The 20841-nt window shown below is 41.8% G+C and overlaps 1 protein-coding gene across 1 annotated transcript in view; it reads left to right on the forward strand.

Moving 5' to 3' along the window:
* The window catches only part of exoc4 (exocyst complex component 4), a 78245-nt gene that overhangs the window by 22797 nt on the left and 34607 nt on the right, over nt 1-20841 (forward strand). Inside the window, exons 11-12 of the mRNA XM_077709513.1 lie at nt 3258-3354; nt 20224-20443. Of these exons, the coding sequence (XP_077565639.1) occupies nt 3258-3354; nt 20224-20443 (317 nt within the window). The remainder of the gene's footprint in view (nt 1-3257; nt 3355-20223; nt 20444-20841) is intronic.

Here is a 20841-nt window from a genome sequence, read left to right on the forward strand (position 1 = left end):
AAAAGTTTGAATTTTATTTACTGCGCGCCATATCATTGCTGCTGCGAAGAGAAGACGAGAGTAGTGCGCAATTGCGCACCAGCGCAGCTTAGAGGGAACATTGCATGCCGTGCAATACGAAATAATTAAAATATGTATAGAGTACGGGAATATCATTCACAGGTATGTAACAAAGGTGATGATGGGCGTGTCATTCGCCAAGTACTTGACAAATATAACTATACAGTGACTCTGAATCTGAATGACACGCTTATAAATAAGAGATTATTCCCTATCTTTACTCATCTCTTTACTCTGTGCTCTTTCTAACACGCGTTTGTACGTGCATACCCAAACACGAAATCTCGGGAGACTGTGATGTGCCGTTTGATATTTTGTATGCGTTCTCCCTCGCCACCCAAATCCGGTCAGGGGCGGGAATTCATCACTGGATCAAACCGGCTTTTTCTCATCAAACCCAGGAAAGTGTGGCTAATGCAATTGCACTAACTCACTGACTTACTTGATTGCACGTGGGCCGGGGGAACGGGATTCCCAGGTGCCGTGGCAGTGGCCGACTGGAGCTAATCATTAGCGTGGGCTTTTCGCTGGCTAAAGGATAGAAAGTCTCTGAAAAATTCAGCCACCTTAACATTCGTTAGGATTCTGTCCTAAGCCGTGGCTTCTTCCGCACGCCGCTAATCCCGGATGCTCGCCAAAGTTTAGAGCAGGGGTAGGGAACCTGTGGCTCGAGAGCCACATGTGGCTCTTTTAATGTGTGCTTATGGCTCTATGATAAAACAGCTGAGACCCAAATGCACCAATAGGAACGTCACTGTGGCATTGATTTTCTTCTTATGCATCCATTCTCTCATTGATACTCATTGATCTCTTGGATATTCATTGATTAGCAACAGTGTAACAATGCTATCAAAATAATTCCTAGACTTTTTGTACTTTAAAAGTAGTAAAATGACGAAAAAAATGTGCGCATTTTCATATATTTTGACTTAAATTCTACTGCATCCATTATTTCATTGATACTCATTGATCTCATTGATATTCATTGATTAGCAACAGCGTAACAATGCTATCAAAATAGTTCAGGGACTTTTTGTACTTTAAAAGTAGTCGAATGACGAAAAAATGCACATTCTCATATATTTTGACTTTTAAAATCTAATGCCTCCATTCTCTCATTGGTACTCATTGATCTCATTGATACTCATTGATCTCATTGATACTCATTGATCTCATTGATATTCATTGATTAGCAAGAGTGTAACAAATAATTCCTAGACTTTTTGTGCTTTAAAAGTAGTAAAATGACAAAAATAATTTGCAAATGTTCATATATTTTGAGTTTTAAATTCTGCATCCATTCTCTCATTGATACTCATTGATATTGATTGATTAGCAACAGCATAACAATGTTATCAAAATAATTCACAGACTTTTTGTACTTAAAGAAGTAAAATAAAAATACAAAATTGCAGATTTTCATACATTTTGACTTTGAAATTGTGAGTAAGGCTCTCAAGGAATAATATTTGAAAATAGGAATTGTTTACGGCTCTCTTTTTCAAAAAGGTTCCCGATGCCTGTTTTAGAGCAACACAAACATTTTTCCCAACACAAACATTTTTCCACAATTTCGCGGTGTCTGCCGCTAGCCGTCGGGTGCCATCCTGACCCCGTCGCACCCAAACGAGTCTGAAGAGCACCAAGGCACATTAATTCCTCCTTCTGTTTAATATTCATCGGTGTTATGCCCTGTTGGCAGCTGCTCCCAGACTCTCATGGATCAGCCAGGCTTCCTAACACGGGTGCAGATGTTTAGAGCGTGAAATTAAATTGGTCATTGTCATCGGGGTCTATGTGGAGAGGGGGCACTTGCTTATTTGTGAACACAGCAGCGTTTTTTTGGTCCAGAAAAACTGTTCGGAAGAGTTGTTTGTGTTCCTCTAATTGAGTTTCAATCAAATTTGGACCAAAGGGAGGAAGAAGAGTGAGTCAGACAGCAAAACAACATCAGATGTCGTTCATTGGAAAGTTTGCAAAGGAATAATGGCCGCCCGGCCTTGTCAATTCTCATGAAAATTCACCGGGAGTTGTCTCCCGTGGGTTTCAAATCAAACTTGTTCGATTAGAAATGCGTGATTGAGCCCAGCTCGGTGAACAATGCTCAATATGCATTTGAATGCTTGTCGTCGAGGCAGTATGGAACGAGCTGGGGTGCAGCGTGGTGTCTTTTTTGTAATGTCACACGAGCTTTGCAAGGCCATATTGGAAATGGAAATGGGAAAAGGGGAAAACACAAGGCCGAGGCTTTGTTATAAAAACTGGCTTCTCTCGTCACCCATTTCCTCCTTTTGTAAAGTCTTCCAAATGTAACCCAGACCTTCCAAATGGCTAAATCGCAATTTGCTGGAAAACACCCTGTGCGTTTCCACGCCTAGATTCTATTCCTCCAACATCTTTCTTTCTGTCGTATTGACGGATAGTCACAATTCCGTCTCCCGTCAATTATATCGATTACTTCAGCGTGAGTGGGTGGTAATGAGCTTCGGTGGTCTTTGGCTCCCCCTGCGAGATGCTGCCGCCCCCTTTGAAACTCCCAACTCGCTCCCATAACCCACCCTGTTGCTCCATTGTTATTTTGTGCCACCAATGCTGGACCTTCAGAGATGATTTTTGGTCTGTTAGGTGAGGTGGAGAACAGGCGCACGTTTGTAGCCGTGACCGGACGTTTGGTCGCCGGTCTTTTGCTCGCCAGTCTTTTGGTTGCCGGTCTTTTGGTCCCTTTTGGTCGCCGGTTAAAGGGTGACTTAGAGTTTACTGTTGAAACCAGCTCTTAAAATTATATTCATGAGAGAGTTTAATATCTAAGTACTGTTTAATATCCAAGTACCGTTTGATATCCAAGTACCGTTTGATATCCAAGTACCGTTTGATATCCAAGTACTGTTTAATATCCAAGAACTTTTGAAACCAGCTCGCAAAATTATATTCATGAGAGAGTTTAATATTTAAACATTACTGTTTTCAACAGTATTTAGATATGTAAACAGTACCTAGATATTAAAAAGTACTAATATATTAAAAAGTACTTAGATATTAAACTCTTTCTCATGAATATAATTTTGAGAGCTGGTTTCAACAGTAAACTGTCACAATTTGACGGGCGACCAAAAGTCCGAGCACCATTTGTAGCCGCTCTATTTCCACCCATTACCGCCACTAGCATGTTTGATCCGTGTTGTGTTCTGTCCCGTTAGGCGGTGCCGACGACAACCTGATGGAGGGCGGAGAAATGAAGTTTCTGTGTAAGCCGGGAGCCAGGAACATCACTGTCATATTCCAGCCTCTTCTTAGGTATGTGTCAAAATCAATCAAAACTGAAGTTCTTTCCCAGAGGGAAAAATAACCCAAAAATGCCAATACTCCCAAGATATCAGCGAGCCCACACGTGACCTAATACAAGTAAAGATCCAAATAATTCTGTTACCAAGCCATCCATCGATTTGCCACTTTTAAAGTTGATCGAGCGACTGTAACTCAAATACGCCGAGGCCTCCGGTTCCAAATGTTTTGTTGATACCATCCAGCAATTGGAAGCGACAACCATCCTCGCTTTTACTTGGCATTAGAATCAAGTATTTGGAGGGCCTATTCGTTCTCTACATACTGTAACTCTCGGGGGATTTGTGAAAATCTAATAATGAAGACGCTTAATTGAATTGGGATGCTCTGATACATTACCTCCAAGGCCCATCAGGGCGGGGTGCTTCTTATTTCCTCGCCGCACAATTGACGGCATGCAATGTCTACTTGTTCTGCGTAGGGGTGGGACACGGTGGTAGCGTTTTGGCACGAGTAGGGACTTTAGCAGATGTTTTGATGTTGAACGCGTCCTCAAAAGTGCCACCCGTGGAGAGCTGCAGCAACACTGTGGCCATCTGGACGGCGAGTCCTTTCGTTACTAGAGGATAACTGCTAAATAAATGATTGGATGAACTTTCAAGATATTTTTTTTGCTCCATCTAGGCTATGCAGGAACATGCTACTCAAAATCAACCCTTTGTTTATGCTCCCCACCCTTAAAGAATTTGGTCCGCACGCAAGATGTCTAGTTTTTTTACCATTTCATATCATGTACGCCGTACACCCACTTTTGTACGGGGGAAAATAAAAAATCGCCAATATTTATAAAAACCGATTTCAACACGACCGTTTTGGCTAAAATCCAGATAGTCTCGTAGGCTGGTAGCCAAAATAGCTATTGTCATCGATCGTTACTATTGTCACGGTATACCAGCAAAAAATATCCTCAATTGTATGTATTTTTTTAGCAATGCGTACGGCAATATCAATAAAAGATGACATGCGCATGCGTAGATATACATAGAGTAAATATCGTGGAAGCAAGCATGAAGGAGCCACATAGGAAGAAACGAGTTACCGCGAGGTAACATGCATCTTACGGTGATTGTACATTTTCGGGGAGTTTGTACGGGGAATCATAATCATTTATAAGGGCAGTTAACGGCAGAGGTTGACAGGTATGAGATTATACAGAAACAACTCGGACCAATTTTATTCATTTGTGTATTTCCAAACTCTTACAAAGATGCTGAAAAGAAAAACAAGAAGTTAATATGCGCATCTTACCAATTTGTGGTGTCATTGCCATCCCCTAAGCCGTTCATCCTCAGTGTCCTTCCTGTGCCAGAATCCAGTGCAGCAAATCAGCTTGCGCATTAGCCAAGACCACTGCTTGTTTTCCATTCCGTTGTGGACCGTCTCACAGCAGAAAAGTCAAGAAAGGTACGCTCCAGCGCCTTGACGCTTGACTGTTTCTGACTCTGAATAAGCCGGAAGGATTATTCATTCCAACGGGCCTTGGATGGGCTCTGAATCAATCCCCTGTTGCTTCAAAGGCCCGGCAAAGAGGGACATCTTAGTCAGACATTGATAATCACCACAGATCATGGTGCTCCGACGTTTGATCGCCAGTCTTTTGGATGCCGGTCAAATGGTGACTGAGAGTTTACCATTGAAGCCAGCTCTCAAAATTATATTCATGAGAGGGACTTTAATATCTAAGAGCGAGTTTAATATCTAAGAGAGAAAGTTTAATATCTAAGAGCAAGTTTAATATCTAAGAGAGAGAGTCTGATATTTAAGAGAGAGAGTTTACTACCTAAGAGAGAGAGTTTAATATCCAAGTACATTTAACCAGGGGCCAAAAGACCGGCGGCCAAAAGGGACCAAAAGACCGGCGACCAAATGTCCGGGCGACTAAAAGGGACCAAACGTCCGGGGACCAAACGTCCGGGGACCAAACGTCCGAGCGACCAGATGTCCGGGCGACCAAAAGGGACCAAACGTCCGGGGACCAAACGTCCGGGGACCAAACGTCCGGGGACCAAACGTCCGAGCGACCAAATGTCCGGGCGACCAAATGTCCGGGCGACCAAATGTCCGGGGACCAAACGTCCGGGCGACCAAACGTCCGGGCGACCAAATGTCCGGGCGACCAAACGTCCGGGCGACCAAACGTCCGGGCGACCAAACGTCCGGGGGACCAAACGTCCGGGGGACCAAACGTCCGGGGGACCAAACGTCCGGGGGACCAAACGTCCGGGTGACCAAACGTCCGGGTGACCAAACATCCGGGTGACCAAACGTCCGGGTGACCAAACGTCCGGGTGACCAAACGTCCGGGGGACCAAACGTCCGGGGACCAAACGTCCGGTCACGCATATCGTTACTGATGCTGTTTTTACATTTATCGTGCCCCTCTGATAAAATTAATATGCATGAATGGCCATAATAATAATAAAAGTCAAACCTGTGTCAAGGCTGGGGATATGACAGTCTCCTCAAAGGTGACTGCCAGTAGTCAATATATGGCTTTGTGGGATGTTTGTGCACATAGTAACCAATTTAGTTGACTTGTGGGGTCTTCAGTTGACATTTTGCTGATATTTCCACCTTTTGCGCCGGACGGGCTTGGCATTTTGAAAAGCTTCTGCAAGGACTGCTAATCTCTCCCACCTCACCCGTCGCACGGGGCCCAATGGATGTAAATGAGACGAAAAGACCTACGTTAGCGCCATATTAAACCCGGGGAACCCATGGTTATTCTACGGATTGGGCTCATTAGACGCATAGCAGATGCGTACGCAGTCCTCGCAAAGTTGGGAGTGAGTAAACTGTCCACAAGGTCAGCACGTGACAAAGAGCGCTCAGAGGGAAGGACAATGGAAGCAGCCAGGAACGTAATAAGGAGCAGACAGAGAGGTCCATGACAGGAACAGGACAGAAGGTCCTGGCCACCCGCCGCAGTCGCCTGTGGTGAAAACGACAACACACCATGACTTTGCACTAATTTTACTCCCTCATTAAATCTCCTCCCTTTGAGGAGACAATGCAACAATAAGCAAGCATTAGCAAGTGCACAATATTGAAATTTGTGGCCGTATAAAAAACAACAACATTCAATTACATGTGGACTACGATTGATACTCAGAATTAAATAATTTTATAGAAGCAAATGTAAGTGCTGTATTCTCTAAACTTGTCTTTTTCATACTTTGGCTGGACCTGTGACCAAATGTTCACTCTAATTTTTTGTTGGTCTGGGCAGGAAGACAACCTCCCTGCATACCTGTCAACCTCTGCCGATAACTGCCCTTATAAATGATTATGATTTCCCGTACAAACCTACAAAAAACCTTACAAACACCGTACGACGCATGTTTACTTGGGTAACTCGTTTCTTACTAGGTTTATCGATATTGCCGTACGCACCGCTAAAAAATAGACACGATTGAGGATAATTTTTGCTGGTATACCGTGACAATAGTAACGATCGATGACGGTAGCGTCGTTGGCTACCAGCCTACGAGACTATCTGGATTTTAGCCAAAACGGCCTTGTTGAGATCAGTTTTCATAAATATTGGCAATTTTTTTATTTTTTTATTTCTTTTCCCTGTACAAAAGTCGGTGAACGGCATACATTATTTGAAATGGTAAAAAAACGTATAAAATACATATGAAACGTACAAGTTGACAGGTATGTCCCTGAGCGCACTAAGTACAAGTGTGATGCCATGAGCAGGTGCATGTCAATTTTCCCTTTAATTTTTCCATGTAAACATGCTGTAAAACACAAAAAATATAAGAGTGGACAGAGCCACTGCCACTGGCTGCCATGTAAACAGCGCCATCATAGGGAAAGGAGTAAAAAATAAAAATAAAAAAGTGGATTTTATTTACTGCACGCCATATGATTGCTGCTGCGCAGAGAAGACAAGAGTAGTGCGCAATTAGAGGGAACATTGCCTGCCACTAACACTCAAGTCCTGTTCCTCAGTTTACTACTGTTACTTTAATGTAGGTTTGTTTGTGCATATGTTTTTAGCTTTTTGGTTGGGCATTGCCTCGTGGGATTAAAAAGCAGATGCAATTTACAGTCTGGAAAAATACAGTAGCTGTACTAAATCTGACAGAAGCACTAATAGTGTATTTACAGTAATCCCTCGAATATCGCAGCTTCACCTTTCACGGCTTCACTACTTCGTAGATTTTAAAATATATATTTTTAACTTCATTAAAAAATTTGCAAATCCACGCTGAAGCCGCTCCAGTCTTCCACTTGCTACTAGCACTGAAGGAAAAAAATACCGTATTTTCACGACTATGAGGCGCACCGCATTATAAGGCGCACCTTCAATGAATGACATTTTTTCCATATATAAGGCGCACTGTATTATAAGGTGCACTATATTATAAGGCGCAGTGTATTATAAGGCGCACTGTCTATTTTGGAGAAAATTTAAGACTTTTAAGTGCGCCTTATAGTTGTGAAAATACGGTAATTGCTATTGACTTCTAGGTATGAAGTACTCACTCACTACACAGTCACCTCTAGAGCCAGCCATTGTTGATGATTTTGGATTTTTTGTATAAAATCTTGTCGTGGGGGAGGAGCTATATGATGGAAGATTTTGTAAACTAAGATGGCATCTGCATATTTAACAGTATTGTTTCAGTCCAGGCGTTTGTGTTTTTTTTTTTATATCCGACAGTGGTGGTTTTTCATTTTTGGCTTTCTGTTTTTTTCCATATATAAGGCGCACTGGATTATAAAGCGCACTGTCTATTTTGGAGAAAATTTAAGACTTTTAAGTGCGCCTCATAGTCGTGAAAATAAGGTGATAAAAATAGTAAAAAATAGAATTGTAAGCCACCTTAAATCTTTAGGGTAAATTGCAGTGTTTAATGTTAAGCACTTAGTACTTAAGTACTTTGGTTTCACATCCATTTTCTTCTCCCTACAGCCGGCACATTGTTTTACAGCAACAATGCCAAGCAGACAAAACACCAATTGAAAGACGACTAACAAGCCATTCAGGCAGATGCAATTTAAGAGGCTTTGGCGCATTCCTTCTTCTCGGCTCTTATCTGGTTTTTACTCTCAATCCACCTGTCCGTTTGTTGGTTTTGTTAAATCATCTTTCCTTTTGTGCTTTTTCTCTCATTACTACCATTATCTTGTCTCTCTTGTGTTGCTTTCTATTGTCAACTTTTGTTCCTGTCCCGGAAGATTTTGACCTTTTCTACTGGAAATTCCCTCCCGTTGACGTGCAGGAATTTAAATGGTTGTGGAAAACAAAGAGAATTAAGTAGAATGATGGCAGAGTCAAGGGTTGGTAGCAGGTCAAAAGATAAATCGAATATTGCGGTTAATGTAAACCAGACATGGCCGCGATAATCGAAAAATCGCCAAGTAGGATCACCCCTATTATGACTACTGTATTTTCACGACTATAAGGCCCACTTAAAAGTCTTAAATTTTCTCCAAAATAGACAGTGCGCCTTATAATCCAGTGCACCTTATATATGGAAAAAACAGAAAACCAAAAACGAAAAAAACACCACTGTCGGATATTAAAAAAACACAAACGCCTGTAATACTATCTCACTAATGGATTGTGTTATGTCAGGCATGGACAAACTACGGCCCGCGGGCCACATCCGGCCCGTTAGGCCTTTTAATCCGGCCCGCCGACGTTGTTCAAATATTTTTTTCCCCAAGATGGCTCAGAAAATTGCATTTACAATATTTCAATTTGCCCCCAATATCTTCACAGCTGCTGAATCCGAGACAGAAACACAGCGTGCCTCAAAATGTTTCAATTAAAGAGCCTAGAGGAACAACAATTCAACATTGTCAGGGATTTGTAATTAACAGATGATTTCTAAATTTTCCATTTCCCCAAGCTTACCTCTCCTTCCTTTAGTCAATCCCCTGACAACATGAGCTGCCACTCCGCGTTACCGTCACATGAGCGAGTCTGCCTCATGGCCGGCTTTTGATTGGGGGCCGGGCCTTTCCAGGTCGACGGGCCGCTCCCCGATAATAACCTTGTTTGATTGCTGGAGCGGCGTCGTAATGGATTGATCCGCAAAGCCTTGCTGGCCGGGCGGTGGTCCTTTTTGAAGGAGCCCGTGACAAATTTTGCAAAGCTCAACACTGAGGAATCTCTTAAAACACCATACTTTGCTTTCTGATTATTTTCCTGACAATGGAACCGTATAGAACTATATATCGGTGATGTTTTGAGCATTACTTTGCTTGGTTTTCGCTCCCAAATGTTATGGTCATTCTAGGCACAAAGAGCTTTGTTCTTGCAATCTTTCTTTATTATACTGGACAGAGCGAAGGCACAAAGGAAATTGAATAAGCAAGTTGGTGAACGTGGCGTGAAGGTCGATAGCCGAGAGGTCCGTAAATAGATTCGAAGCGAAGATACAAGGCTCGTGGTCACCGGTCTTTTGGTGGCCGGTCTTTTAGGGGCCAGTCTTTTGGTGGCCGGTCTTTTGGTGGCCGGTCTTTTGGTCGCCAATCTTTTGGTCGCAGGTGTTTTGGTCGCAGGTGTTTTGGTCGCCGGTCTTTTGGTCGCAGGTCTTTTGGTGGCCGGTCTTTTGGTGACAGAGTTTACTGTTGAAACTAGCTCTTAAAATTATAATCATGAGAAAGAGTTTAATATCTAAGAGAGAGAGAGAGTTTAATATCCAAGAGAAATAATTTAATATCTAAGCAAAAGAGTTTATTATCTAAGAGAAAGAGTTTAATATCTAAGAGAAAGAGTTTAATATCTGAGAGAAAGAGTTGAATATCTAAGAGAAAGAGTTGAATATCTAAGATAGAATTTGATATCTAAGAGAAAGAGTTGACTATCTAAGAGTAAGAGAGTTTAATATCTAAGAGAAAGAGAGTTTAATATCTAAGAGAAAGTTTAATATCTAAGAGATAGATTTTAATTTTTAAGTACTGCTTAATATCTAAGTACTGTTGAAACCTCTCTCTCTTAGATATTAAACTCTGTCTCATGATAATAGTTTTGAGAGCTGGTTTCAACAGTAAACTCTCTGTCACCATTTGACCGGCGACCAAAAGGCACCAAAAGACCGGCGACCAAACGTCCGAGTACCGTATCTTACCGATGATGTCAGACAATCTTGCCAGAGTAAGATTTAAATTTGAGTATGTCCACGTATGTTCGCTGTCCCCTACACCTTCCCCAACCCCTAGAAAGTGTGAAAAATGAATTTGTCAATGAGATAAATGCTCCTCCCCATTCGTCCTTCCTTTCCCCTGTCCGACACGGTGGTGCAAGCGGTTAAAAATCAAACCGGGTGACGGATTGCCCCATTTTTAGTCCTCATCGACTAAGTTTAAATGGAGAAAGAGTTTAGCGAAGAAGCCTCCCACAGAACTTTGCTTAAATTCATCACAGGAGTAGTGTGATGGGAATTTGAGCCAGGGCCAGGAAGGGCAGCCTATAGTGGAAACTGTGGAAAAAAAATCCATTATGTTTGATGTGAGTGTCTCTCAAAGAAAAGCCAGCTAAACAACATTAGGGTGTCTTGTAATGCAATTGCGGTTTTGTCCATATGAGATTTCTAATGGATTTCAGCACATTAGAACATTCTTTATTTGTAATATTTATTCCCTCTGGCTTTAAATGCTGTTTGGCTAAGTACGCCACCTCCTTTCTGCAGATTATACAATGTAGAAATACAGCAGCATTATCACATGGAAAGTGCTACTGAATTTTTTGCACAAGTCGCACTTGAGGAAAAAATAATTGGTTTTAGCCCAGGGGTGGGCAAACTTTTGGGCCAGGGAGCCACATTGACTTTAAAAATTTGACAGATGGGCTGGGTCAGCACAAGATACGATACATATAAAAAAGTGCATCTGTTAATAGTGCATATGAAACATAAACTGGAAAAAATGACTAAAGTATTAACATACTTATCACTCATCATTAAAGTAAAAAGTATAAAGTACAAAGTCAAGTAAAAAGGAATGTACTAAGAAATTAAAATGTCATTTAAAAAAGAGAGGGGCTGTAAAACATGAAAAACTAATAAGAGTGGACAGAGCTACTGCCACTGGCTTCTGCGTGACGCCGCCATCTAGGGGAAAAAAATAATTAAAATAAAATATTTGGATAATGTCGGCAGGCCGGATTAAAAAACCTAATGGGCCGTATGTGGCCCGCGGGCCGAAGTTTGCCCATGCTGGGATAGCCCGAAACTAGCCAATGTTGAAATACCCTCTTGCAGTTCAGTCCAAAATTAACATATAACATAATTAAATAATAATACCTTAATAATTTCACACCTAAATCAGAGTATAAATTGCACCCTGTAAAATAAATAATAAACAAAGAAATTGCGACTTATAGTCCAGAAAATACGATATATGAACCTATCTTACTTTGCTAAAATTGCACTAAATCAGACAATGTTGTGCAAACCTAGGCAGATTTAATGAGTTAGATTAAGAAGGATGCAGAGATTGACACACACACACACACACATGCACTCAGACACACACACACACACACACACTCCTCGGCGCTTGACGAGAGGAGATGGAGTGAGGCCATTATGCAAATGTCAGGTGTCAAGTGTAAATGAGATTGGAAGGACGGGAAACAGAAGTATTGGATATCATGGCGGCAGCGAGGTGGTGAGAGCACCCCCACGTTGAGAACAGCAAAAAAAAGAAGGACTCTTATTGACAGTCTTGTCTATTGGAAGCAAATTCATAGCCTGAAATGCAACATTTCAATTATATTTTTTGTAGGAGCTTTTTACAAAAAATGACAGCATTCATTCTGAGCCACAGAAAAATATATCAACTCCATAGAATTGCTTTTTATTTGTTTTGGGAGGGACTACAAGCTAACCTTTAGTTCCCCTCCACTTCATTTCCAGGCAGGCTGTCTTTTTTCTTCTTCTATTTTCCCGTATGGCTTTGAACATTATAAGGCGTCACATCAGAAGAGAAGTGAAACATAACAAAGAAAAAGGTCAAGGTTGTCATTTCTCTCAAGTGGACGCTCGGTTCGGCCGACAAAACATGACAACAGCCACCTGAGAATCCATGAATAATTTAACCCCTGGCATCCCATTTGGACCCCCGGGCTGTGACGTAGACGGAAAAGGCCGTCTGCGCCTCACTTTTGAGCGGCACCCGCCTTCATCTGACGTTCGCCCTCTACCCGTCGGCACTATTCTCCGAGCCGGAGGTATATGACGGACTTCCCGAATGTTGGCTTCCCAAAATTGCATTTTGGGCCAATATGAGAGCTGTCAAGCGTCTTTTCCCCCGGGGGACCACGCAAACCCTGCTTCAGGCCTTTTTTTTAGTGAGGAGCCACCATTGCACAGTCTATCATTTCGTAGTTTTTTTTTGCGCATATGAAATCCCACCTTTGCTCACTTTGTCTCGTTTACCTCTTCTTCACCCTTGTGTGCACTTCCCATCACTTGAGGAACCCTTAGGTGGGTTCTGGACCACTCTCTGCCATTTCCTCTTTATTGCTCTTTTCTTTTTACATTCAATCAGACCTTCACCTGAGCCCGAGAAGTAATTCCATTTACCAACAACCAATGTTCCTTCTAATTTTCCATTGGTCTGGGCAGAAAGACAACCTCCCTGAGCGCACTGAGTACCAGTGTGAGTGACATCATCATTGCTCGCTATGGGCACACCAGTATCACACCTGCCATAAGCAGGTGCATGTCAATGTTCCCTCTAATTTTTCCATGTAAAACCCCAAAAACATAAGAGTGGACAGAGCTACTGCCACTGGCTGCCGCGTAAACGGAGCCATTATAGGGAAAAGGGGTGTGAAAATAAATTAAAAAAGTTTGGATTTTATTTACTGCGCGCCATGTGATTGCTGCTGTGCAGAGAAGACGAGAGTAGTATGCAATTGCGCATGCGGGCAGCTTAGAGGGAACATTGGTTCCAATACTTTTGTAAAACATGCTGTAAAACGCGAAAAACATAAGAATGGACAAAAAAGTTTGGATTTTATTTACTGCACGTCATATGATTGCTGCTGCGCAGAGAAGACGAGAGTAGTGCGCAATTGCTCACACGCGCAGCTTAGAAGAAACATTGCTCCAGTGTAACTTGTATATTTTTATTATTCTTTGGTTAGTACGACTTATAGTCCAAAAAATACGTGTGCGTTATTCTTGTCTATGTCGTGTCAGGTGCATGTCAATGTTCCCTCTAATTTTTCATGTAAAACTTGCTGTAAAACACAAAAAATATAAGAGTGGACAGAGCTATCTTAGAGGGAACATTGCTTCCAACAACCCAGCTTTTAACAAAGTAGGTGAGGATGAGGACTAAGCATTTGGAGAGATAACAGGACTAAAAATAGTTGGAGGAGAAGGAAGCAGTGACCAAGTGAAGCTTCTACAATGGAACGGTATGGCCATGACTGACATGGGGTTCGATGCTGAATACATTTTTACTATACTATACTTCGAAGGAGAATCTACTGTATTTCCTATTTTCTAGTATAAGCCGCACCCGTAAAATTGCCTTAAAAATGTGGAATTTTACAATTTCTCGCGTATAAGCCGACCTGCTGATTAACAATGGTTTTAATTGGGAGTACAAATGTGTTACTTTGAAGGAAAAATAAGAAGAAAAATTGTATTTCTGAGATACTGTATAAACCAAAAGCACATTAGGGTCAATATCATAAATTAGTAATTCATCCAGTAATGGTTGTTTTCTTACTGCAAAACAGAAAATAACCAACAAATAGTATATGTTACTTTGCATGCATCTACTGGAAAAAAAGAGTATAGAAATTCTTGTGTCATCATTTTTTATTGTTACAAATATGCGAGAAAATACGGTATTTGTAGTTTTATCTGGTTGACGCATTGCACAAGATGCAAATGCTTATCAGCGAGGCAAAATATTTTTGGGGGAAAAAGTGACTAAACAACAAAGATGCTTTCGGTCTCAGCATGAAAGGCCATTCAAAAAGATGGAGGGGGAGCGTTAGCAAGATGAAGGATAGGCCGAGGTGTGGCGATTTGCCTTTTGAGGTTCCGGTGGCGTCAGCTAAACAAGGCCATCTCATTTCCTGTTGTCTGCAGGAAACAGATGTCTCGCTAGCCTTGCCACCGCTCGCTGCTTCTTGGGCGCTCATCAATCTCGCTCTTTTTAATTGGTCTGCACCACACTGCGAAAACCACACACATACACGCGCACTAACACACGTACATAGTTCAAGACTTTGAAGGTATTTTGGTTGCAAACCTATACAGCGGGGGACAAGGCTGTGAACCTTGTTGTACACCAAAGAGAAGTATGCCACTGAAAGCTGTCTAATTAATTCTTATTTGTCAGGCCTAATTCCGCCACCAACTCTGTGGTCTGACTTGTATCAGATTAGATTGGGTAACTTTATTCATCCCGTATTCGTAGATAGGTAATAAGTAAGTTAACATATAAATATATATATAAGCACATATATACCTACATATACATATATATAAGCACATATATACATACATATACATATATAAGCACATATAAGCAAACACCTACATATATAAGCACATATATACATACACATACATGTATAAGCACATATATACATACACATACATACATATATAAGCACATATATACATACACACATATACATACACACATATACATACACATATAAGCACATATATACATACACATACATAAATAAGCACATATATACATACACATACATAAATAAGCACATATATACATACACGTACATATATAAGCACATATATACATACACACATATATAAGCACATATATACATACACATAAGCACATATATACATACACATACATATATAAGCACATATATACATACACATACATATATAAGCACATATATACATACACATACATATATAAGCACATATATACATACACACATATAAGCACATATATACATACAAGCACATATGCATACACATACTTATATAATAGCACATATATACATACACATACATATAGATATAAGCACATATATACATACACATACATATATATATAAGCACATATATACATACACATACATATATAAGCACATACACACATACATACATATAGATGTACATGCATGCATACGGAAGGTCTTAACACAGCCATTTTTTGTTAAAGAGCCTGACAGTTGATGGGAGGAAGGATCTGCGGAAGCACTCCTTCCTGCAATGAGGGTGCAGCAGTCTATTGCTGAAAGAGCTTCGGAGGGACTCCACAGACTCATGCAGGGGGTGGGAGATGCTGTCCATGATGGACATCATCCTGGTCAGCATCTTCCGCTCTCCCACTTCCTCCACAAAGTCCAAAGGACAGCCCAGAACAGACCTGTCCCTCCTGACCATCTTATTCAGCCTGTTCCTGTCCCTCTCCGTGCTCCCGCATCCCCAACAGACCACTGCGTAAAACACTGTAGATGCCTGTAGTGCATTTGATCACACACTGAAAGCTAAAGATGTGAGTAGGCTGACACACTGGCATCTGCTGGTTGAAGTGGAAAAGGCATTATAGTTGATTAAATTACTATTTGAATCCCAATGATGGGATAATCTCTCTTTTGGCTTACAGGCAGGGCCATTTCATTGTGTATATGACACATTATAATGCAAATCAAGCATTTAGATTGTACTTTACCCTCGAAATCAAGCATTTAGATTGTACTTTACCCTCGTCCATTTTTTTTAATTTCCCTGCTTGAAATATCCACAGGCAGACAAAAATCTCATTAATTCAACGCTGCCATCAAAGTAAGCACACGGCAAGCAGTTATTCCAGGGAATCGATATGGAGTGTGCAGTTGAATAACAATTAAAAGGCAGGAAAAGATTTAGGCTTGGTGCTAGCCATGCGGGGCGAAAACTCTCTGAGTGTCTTCCATCCATTAGGATCCTTTAACGACTTTGACATTCTTGCTGAGGAGTGGTGTAGGAAAGAATCATTGCGGATAGATAAGCGCTTTGAAGTGTCACTGTAGGCCTTGCGTTGGGCTCTTATGGCTTCTTTGTTCCAATCTTTTGGATAATTGAAGTAAGAATTGGTGTAGCTTATACGTGACCGGATGTTTTGTCGCCGGTCTTTTGGTTGCCGGTGTTTTGGTCCCTTTTGGTCACCGGTCTTCTGGTCGCCCGTCTTTTGGTGATAGAGAGTTTACGGTTGAAACCGGCTCTCAAAATTATATTCATGGAAGAGAAATTTAATATCCAGGTACTGTTTAATATGTAAGTACTGTTTAATATCTAAGTACTGTTTAATATCTAAGTACTGTTTAATATCTAAGTACTGTTTAATATCAAAGTACTGTTGAAACCAGCTCTCAAAATTATATTAAGAGTTTAATATCTAAATATCTACTGTTTTCAACAGCACTTAGATATTAAACAGTACATGATATTAAACTATCTCTCATGAATATAATTTTCAAAGCTGGTTTCAACAGTAAACTCTCTGTCACCATTCACCGGAGACCAAAAGACCGGTAATCAAAAGACCGGTAATCAAAATACCGGTGACCAAAAGACCGGTGACCAAAAGACCGGTTATCAAAAGACCGGCAACCAATAGACCGGCGACCAATACACCGGCGACCAATAGACCGGCGACCAATAGACCGCCGACCAAACGTCCAAGCACCCCTCAAAGGATTCAGATATTTTTTAGGGAAAAAACACACTGTAAATACGTATCAAAGGTCTTAAGTTCATGTCAAATCTTCAAGCAATAGCATTACTTTGCCCTTTACTAGTTTTCTTACCTATTTTATAGCTTGATCATCCAATAATTAGCAATCACAGGCAAATCTGTGGCCCCACCCTCTCTTTACCCACAATTCTGTATTACAACCTTCCCATCTTGTCAGTGTTTGTCTGAGCTCGCCAGGGCGGCTAAGTGAATTATTTAAGGCTATTAAGATTTCTCACACCATGCTGATTCGTACGAGGAGCACTCGCTCCGACTGCTGTTTCCACGGCAACGCGATCCATCCTCGCCATCCCGGCGTGTTGGGTCGCCGTCTGTTTACCGCCGCCTTGCAGCGTGGCCGAGTCCGTTTATCCCGTTTACCTCGGTCCGACCCTGATGCGGGTTGGCTTTCCTCTCCTCCAGATGGCACGTTTACTACTCGCCGGGGCCTCGCCGCATTACTCAAATGTTATCACCTCTGTCGGCGGAAAAATCCATCTGTGCTCACGCGCAAAGCGGACGATCCGTCATCCTGACTGTCGTATCGGAACAGCGACGTTAATGACAGCTCGGAAAGGATCTCGGGGCAACGAGGCGCGCCGTTCAAAGTGGCAACTTTCTGTCCGCAAAATTGATCTTTTTTTCTGATCAAGTTGTCAGCAAAAAGTATATTTTCTCTTGAAAAGCAAGGGATACTTGGGTGCAATTGCGTACTACTCTCGTCTTCTCTGCGCAGTAAATAAAATCAAAACGTTTTAGTTTTTTTTATTTTATATGCCAGATTTTCACGACTATAAGGCACACTTAAATTTTCTCCAAAATAGACAGTGCGCCTTATATATGGAAAAAACAGAAAACCAAAAATGAAAAACCACCACTGTCGGATATTAAAAAAAAAAACACAAATGCCTGAACTGAAACAATACTGTTAAATATGCAGATGCCATCTTAGTTTACAAAATCTTCCATCATATAGCTCCTCCCCCACTTCAAGATTTTATAAAAAAAAAATCCAAAACATCAACAATGGCTGGCTCTAGAGGTGACTGTGTAGTGAGTGCTTCATACATGGAAGTCAATAGCAATTACCGTATTTTCATGACTATAAGGCGCACTTAAAAGTCTTACATATTCTCCAAAATAGACAGTGCGCCGTATAATACAGTGCGCCGTATAATACAGTGCACCTTATAATACAGTGCGCCTTATATATGGAAAATGTCATTCATTGAGGGTGCGCGTGCGCCTTATAGTGCGGTGCACCTTATAGTCGTGAAAATATGGTGTATATATATATTTTTTTTACCCCTTTCCCCATGATGGTGCCGTTCACGTGGCAGCCAGTGGTAGTAGCTCTGTCCACTCTTATGTTTTTTTGTGTTTTACAGCATGTTTTATATGAAAAATTAGAGGGAACATTGACATGCACCTGCTTATGGCAGGTGTGATACTAGTCTGCCCATAGTAAGCAATGATGATGTCGTTCACAATGGTACTCCGTGCACTCAGGGAAGTTGTCTTTCTGCCCAGACCAACGAAAAATTTGAGGGAACATTGCTTGGATGTTTAAGTTCCCTGCATATTTATAGAGAGGAGCTGTTTATCTGGTCCGCATTGTTTGACAGCTTTAATTAGCCCACAGAAGAGTTTCTCCCACTTTGCACTGCGGTCGACTTCGGAGAATCAATGAAGGATTTACAGTGGCTTTAGACTAAACACACACACACACATACACACATAAGGCCTCCAGTCTTGCTGACTAATTGGGTGCAAATGCTGAGTAGCGCGTGAGTATGCGAGATTGGTCCACGGGAATTGTTTTGTTTAGCCAGAGGCTACGAGTTACATACTTCATATTCTAAAGCGCCTAACAAAATAACTTGCAAAAACACTGGAAAGCAGCATGAAACCACAACAAAGGACATATTGAGGCGTTAGCGTTTTCACAAGCTGGAACAAAGCTGTCCTACATGTTGTGGTTTTATAATCCTTGAAGCACGGGATTTTTTTGGGCAGAAACATTGGAAAAACAATTGTCAGGACTGTTGCTTGTTTACTTTTTGTTTGAAAATCCTTCCAACAAAAGCTTGTTTTATCATGGCGTCCTCACATAACCCTCTTTCCGTCATTGTTGTCTCCGCGGTCTACTTTTCGGTACACCGAGGTCACGCGTAGCCACACATATCGTAGGTCATGAAATCCTCCCCCACCCCCTTTGATTTATTTGTGCATTTATACGGGCTGCGCGCTCGGCGGGGCGCTCGCTCTTGCGTGGCGTCGGCCCCACGGCGTATGCGAGACGGGGTCAGCGACCGGCGAACCTGACAAACGAGGTGCGAACGTGCCTAGACGAAACCATACGTTAGTGTCCGACCTACATCTGGACGGCTGCGAGGCACTTTAGCCAAAGCATTACAAATGTGAGTGGTGAAGACAAAAGTATTGGAACCAATGTTTCCTCTAAGCTGCCCTCGTGCGCAATTGCATACTACTCTCGTCTTCTCTGCGCAGCAGCAATCACATGGCGCGCAGTAAATAAAATCCAAACTTTTTAAATTTATTTTAATACCCCTTTTCCCTATAATGGCTCCGTTTACGCGGCAGTCAGTGGCAGTAGCTCTGTCCACTCTTATGTTTTTGGGGTTTTACTTGAAAAATTAGAGGGAACATTGACATGCACCCGACACGATGTAGACGAGAATAACGTGCACGTATTTTTCGGACTATAAGTCGCATTAGCCAAAGAATAATAAATATATATATAAGTTACACTGGAGCAATGTTTCCTCTAAGTTGCGCGTGTGCGCAATTGCGCACTACTCTCGTCTTCTCTGCGCAGCAGCAATCATATGGCGCGAAGTAAATAAAATCCAAACTATTTTTTTTACCCCTTTCCCCATGATGGCACCGTTTACGCGGCAGTCAGTGGCAGTAGCTCTGTCGACTCTTATGTTTTTCCTGTTTTACAGCATGTTTTACATAAAAAATTAGAGGTAACATTGACATGCACCTGTTTATGGCAAGTGTGATACTGGTGTGCCCATTGCGAGCAATGATGACTGGTACTTTGTGATTGGAAGACATTTGCTGGACTATTTCAATATTAAAACTTAGTTCTCTCCCACGTAGGTTCATTCAGGAGATCGAGATGAACATGGGAGCGGGCCAAGCCAAGCAGTGTCAACTCCGAAGCTTCCTCACATACTACATCAACGACCTTTTCCTCAACCAAGTACGCACAGAGATCAACAAAGAAATCGAGTCGGTGAGCAAAGTAGCCGACCCCTTGAAGATCCTCGCCAGTGCCGACACCATGAAAGTTCTGGGCGTGCAGAGACCTGTGCTCCAGGTGAGGAGATCATATTGCAACTACTACTACTACTCCTCCGTGGGCTTGTCCCGGGAGGGCTCGCCAAAGCCAATTAACTTTTTCCATTTCACCCTGTCCTTTGCGTCATCCTGGCCTATACAGACCACTTTCATGTCCTCCCTCACTACATCCATATATATCTTCTCCGAGGTCAACTTCTAACCCGGTTCCCTGGCACTTGTAACTCTATCCAAGATGATCACTCCTACACTCATCACCATCTCCATTTCTACCTGTTTTTTCCTGTCTCTAAGCCATACATCATGGCTGGCCTGTAGACCTCACCCTTCATCGTGGCTGACACTCTGCTCACACTTAACACACCCAATATTTTCCTCAAGCTGTTACTACCTGCTTGCACACGGTTCTTTAGATCT

This window comes from Stigmatopora nigra, chromosome 23 (assembly GCF_051989575.1).
Source record: "Stigmatopora nigra isolate UIUO_SnigA chromosome 23, RoL_Snig_1.1, whole genome shotgun sequence".
Classification (NCBI taxonomy): domain Eukaryota; kingdom Metazoa; phylum Chordata; class Actinopteri; order Syngnathiformes; family Syngnathidae; genus Stigmatopora; species Stigmatopora nigra.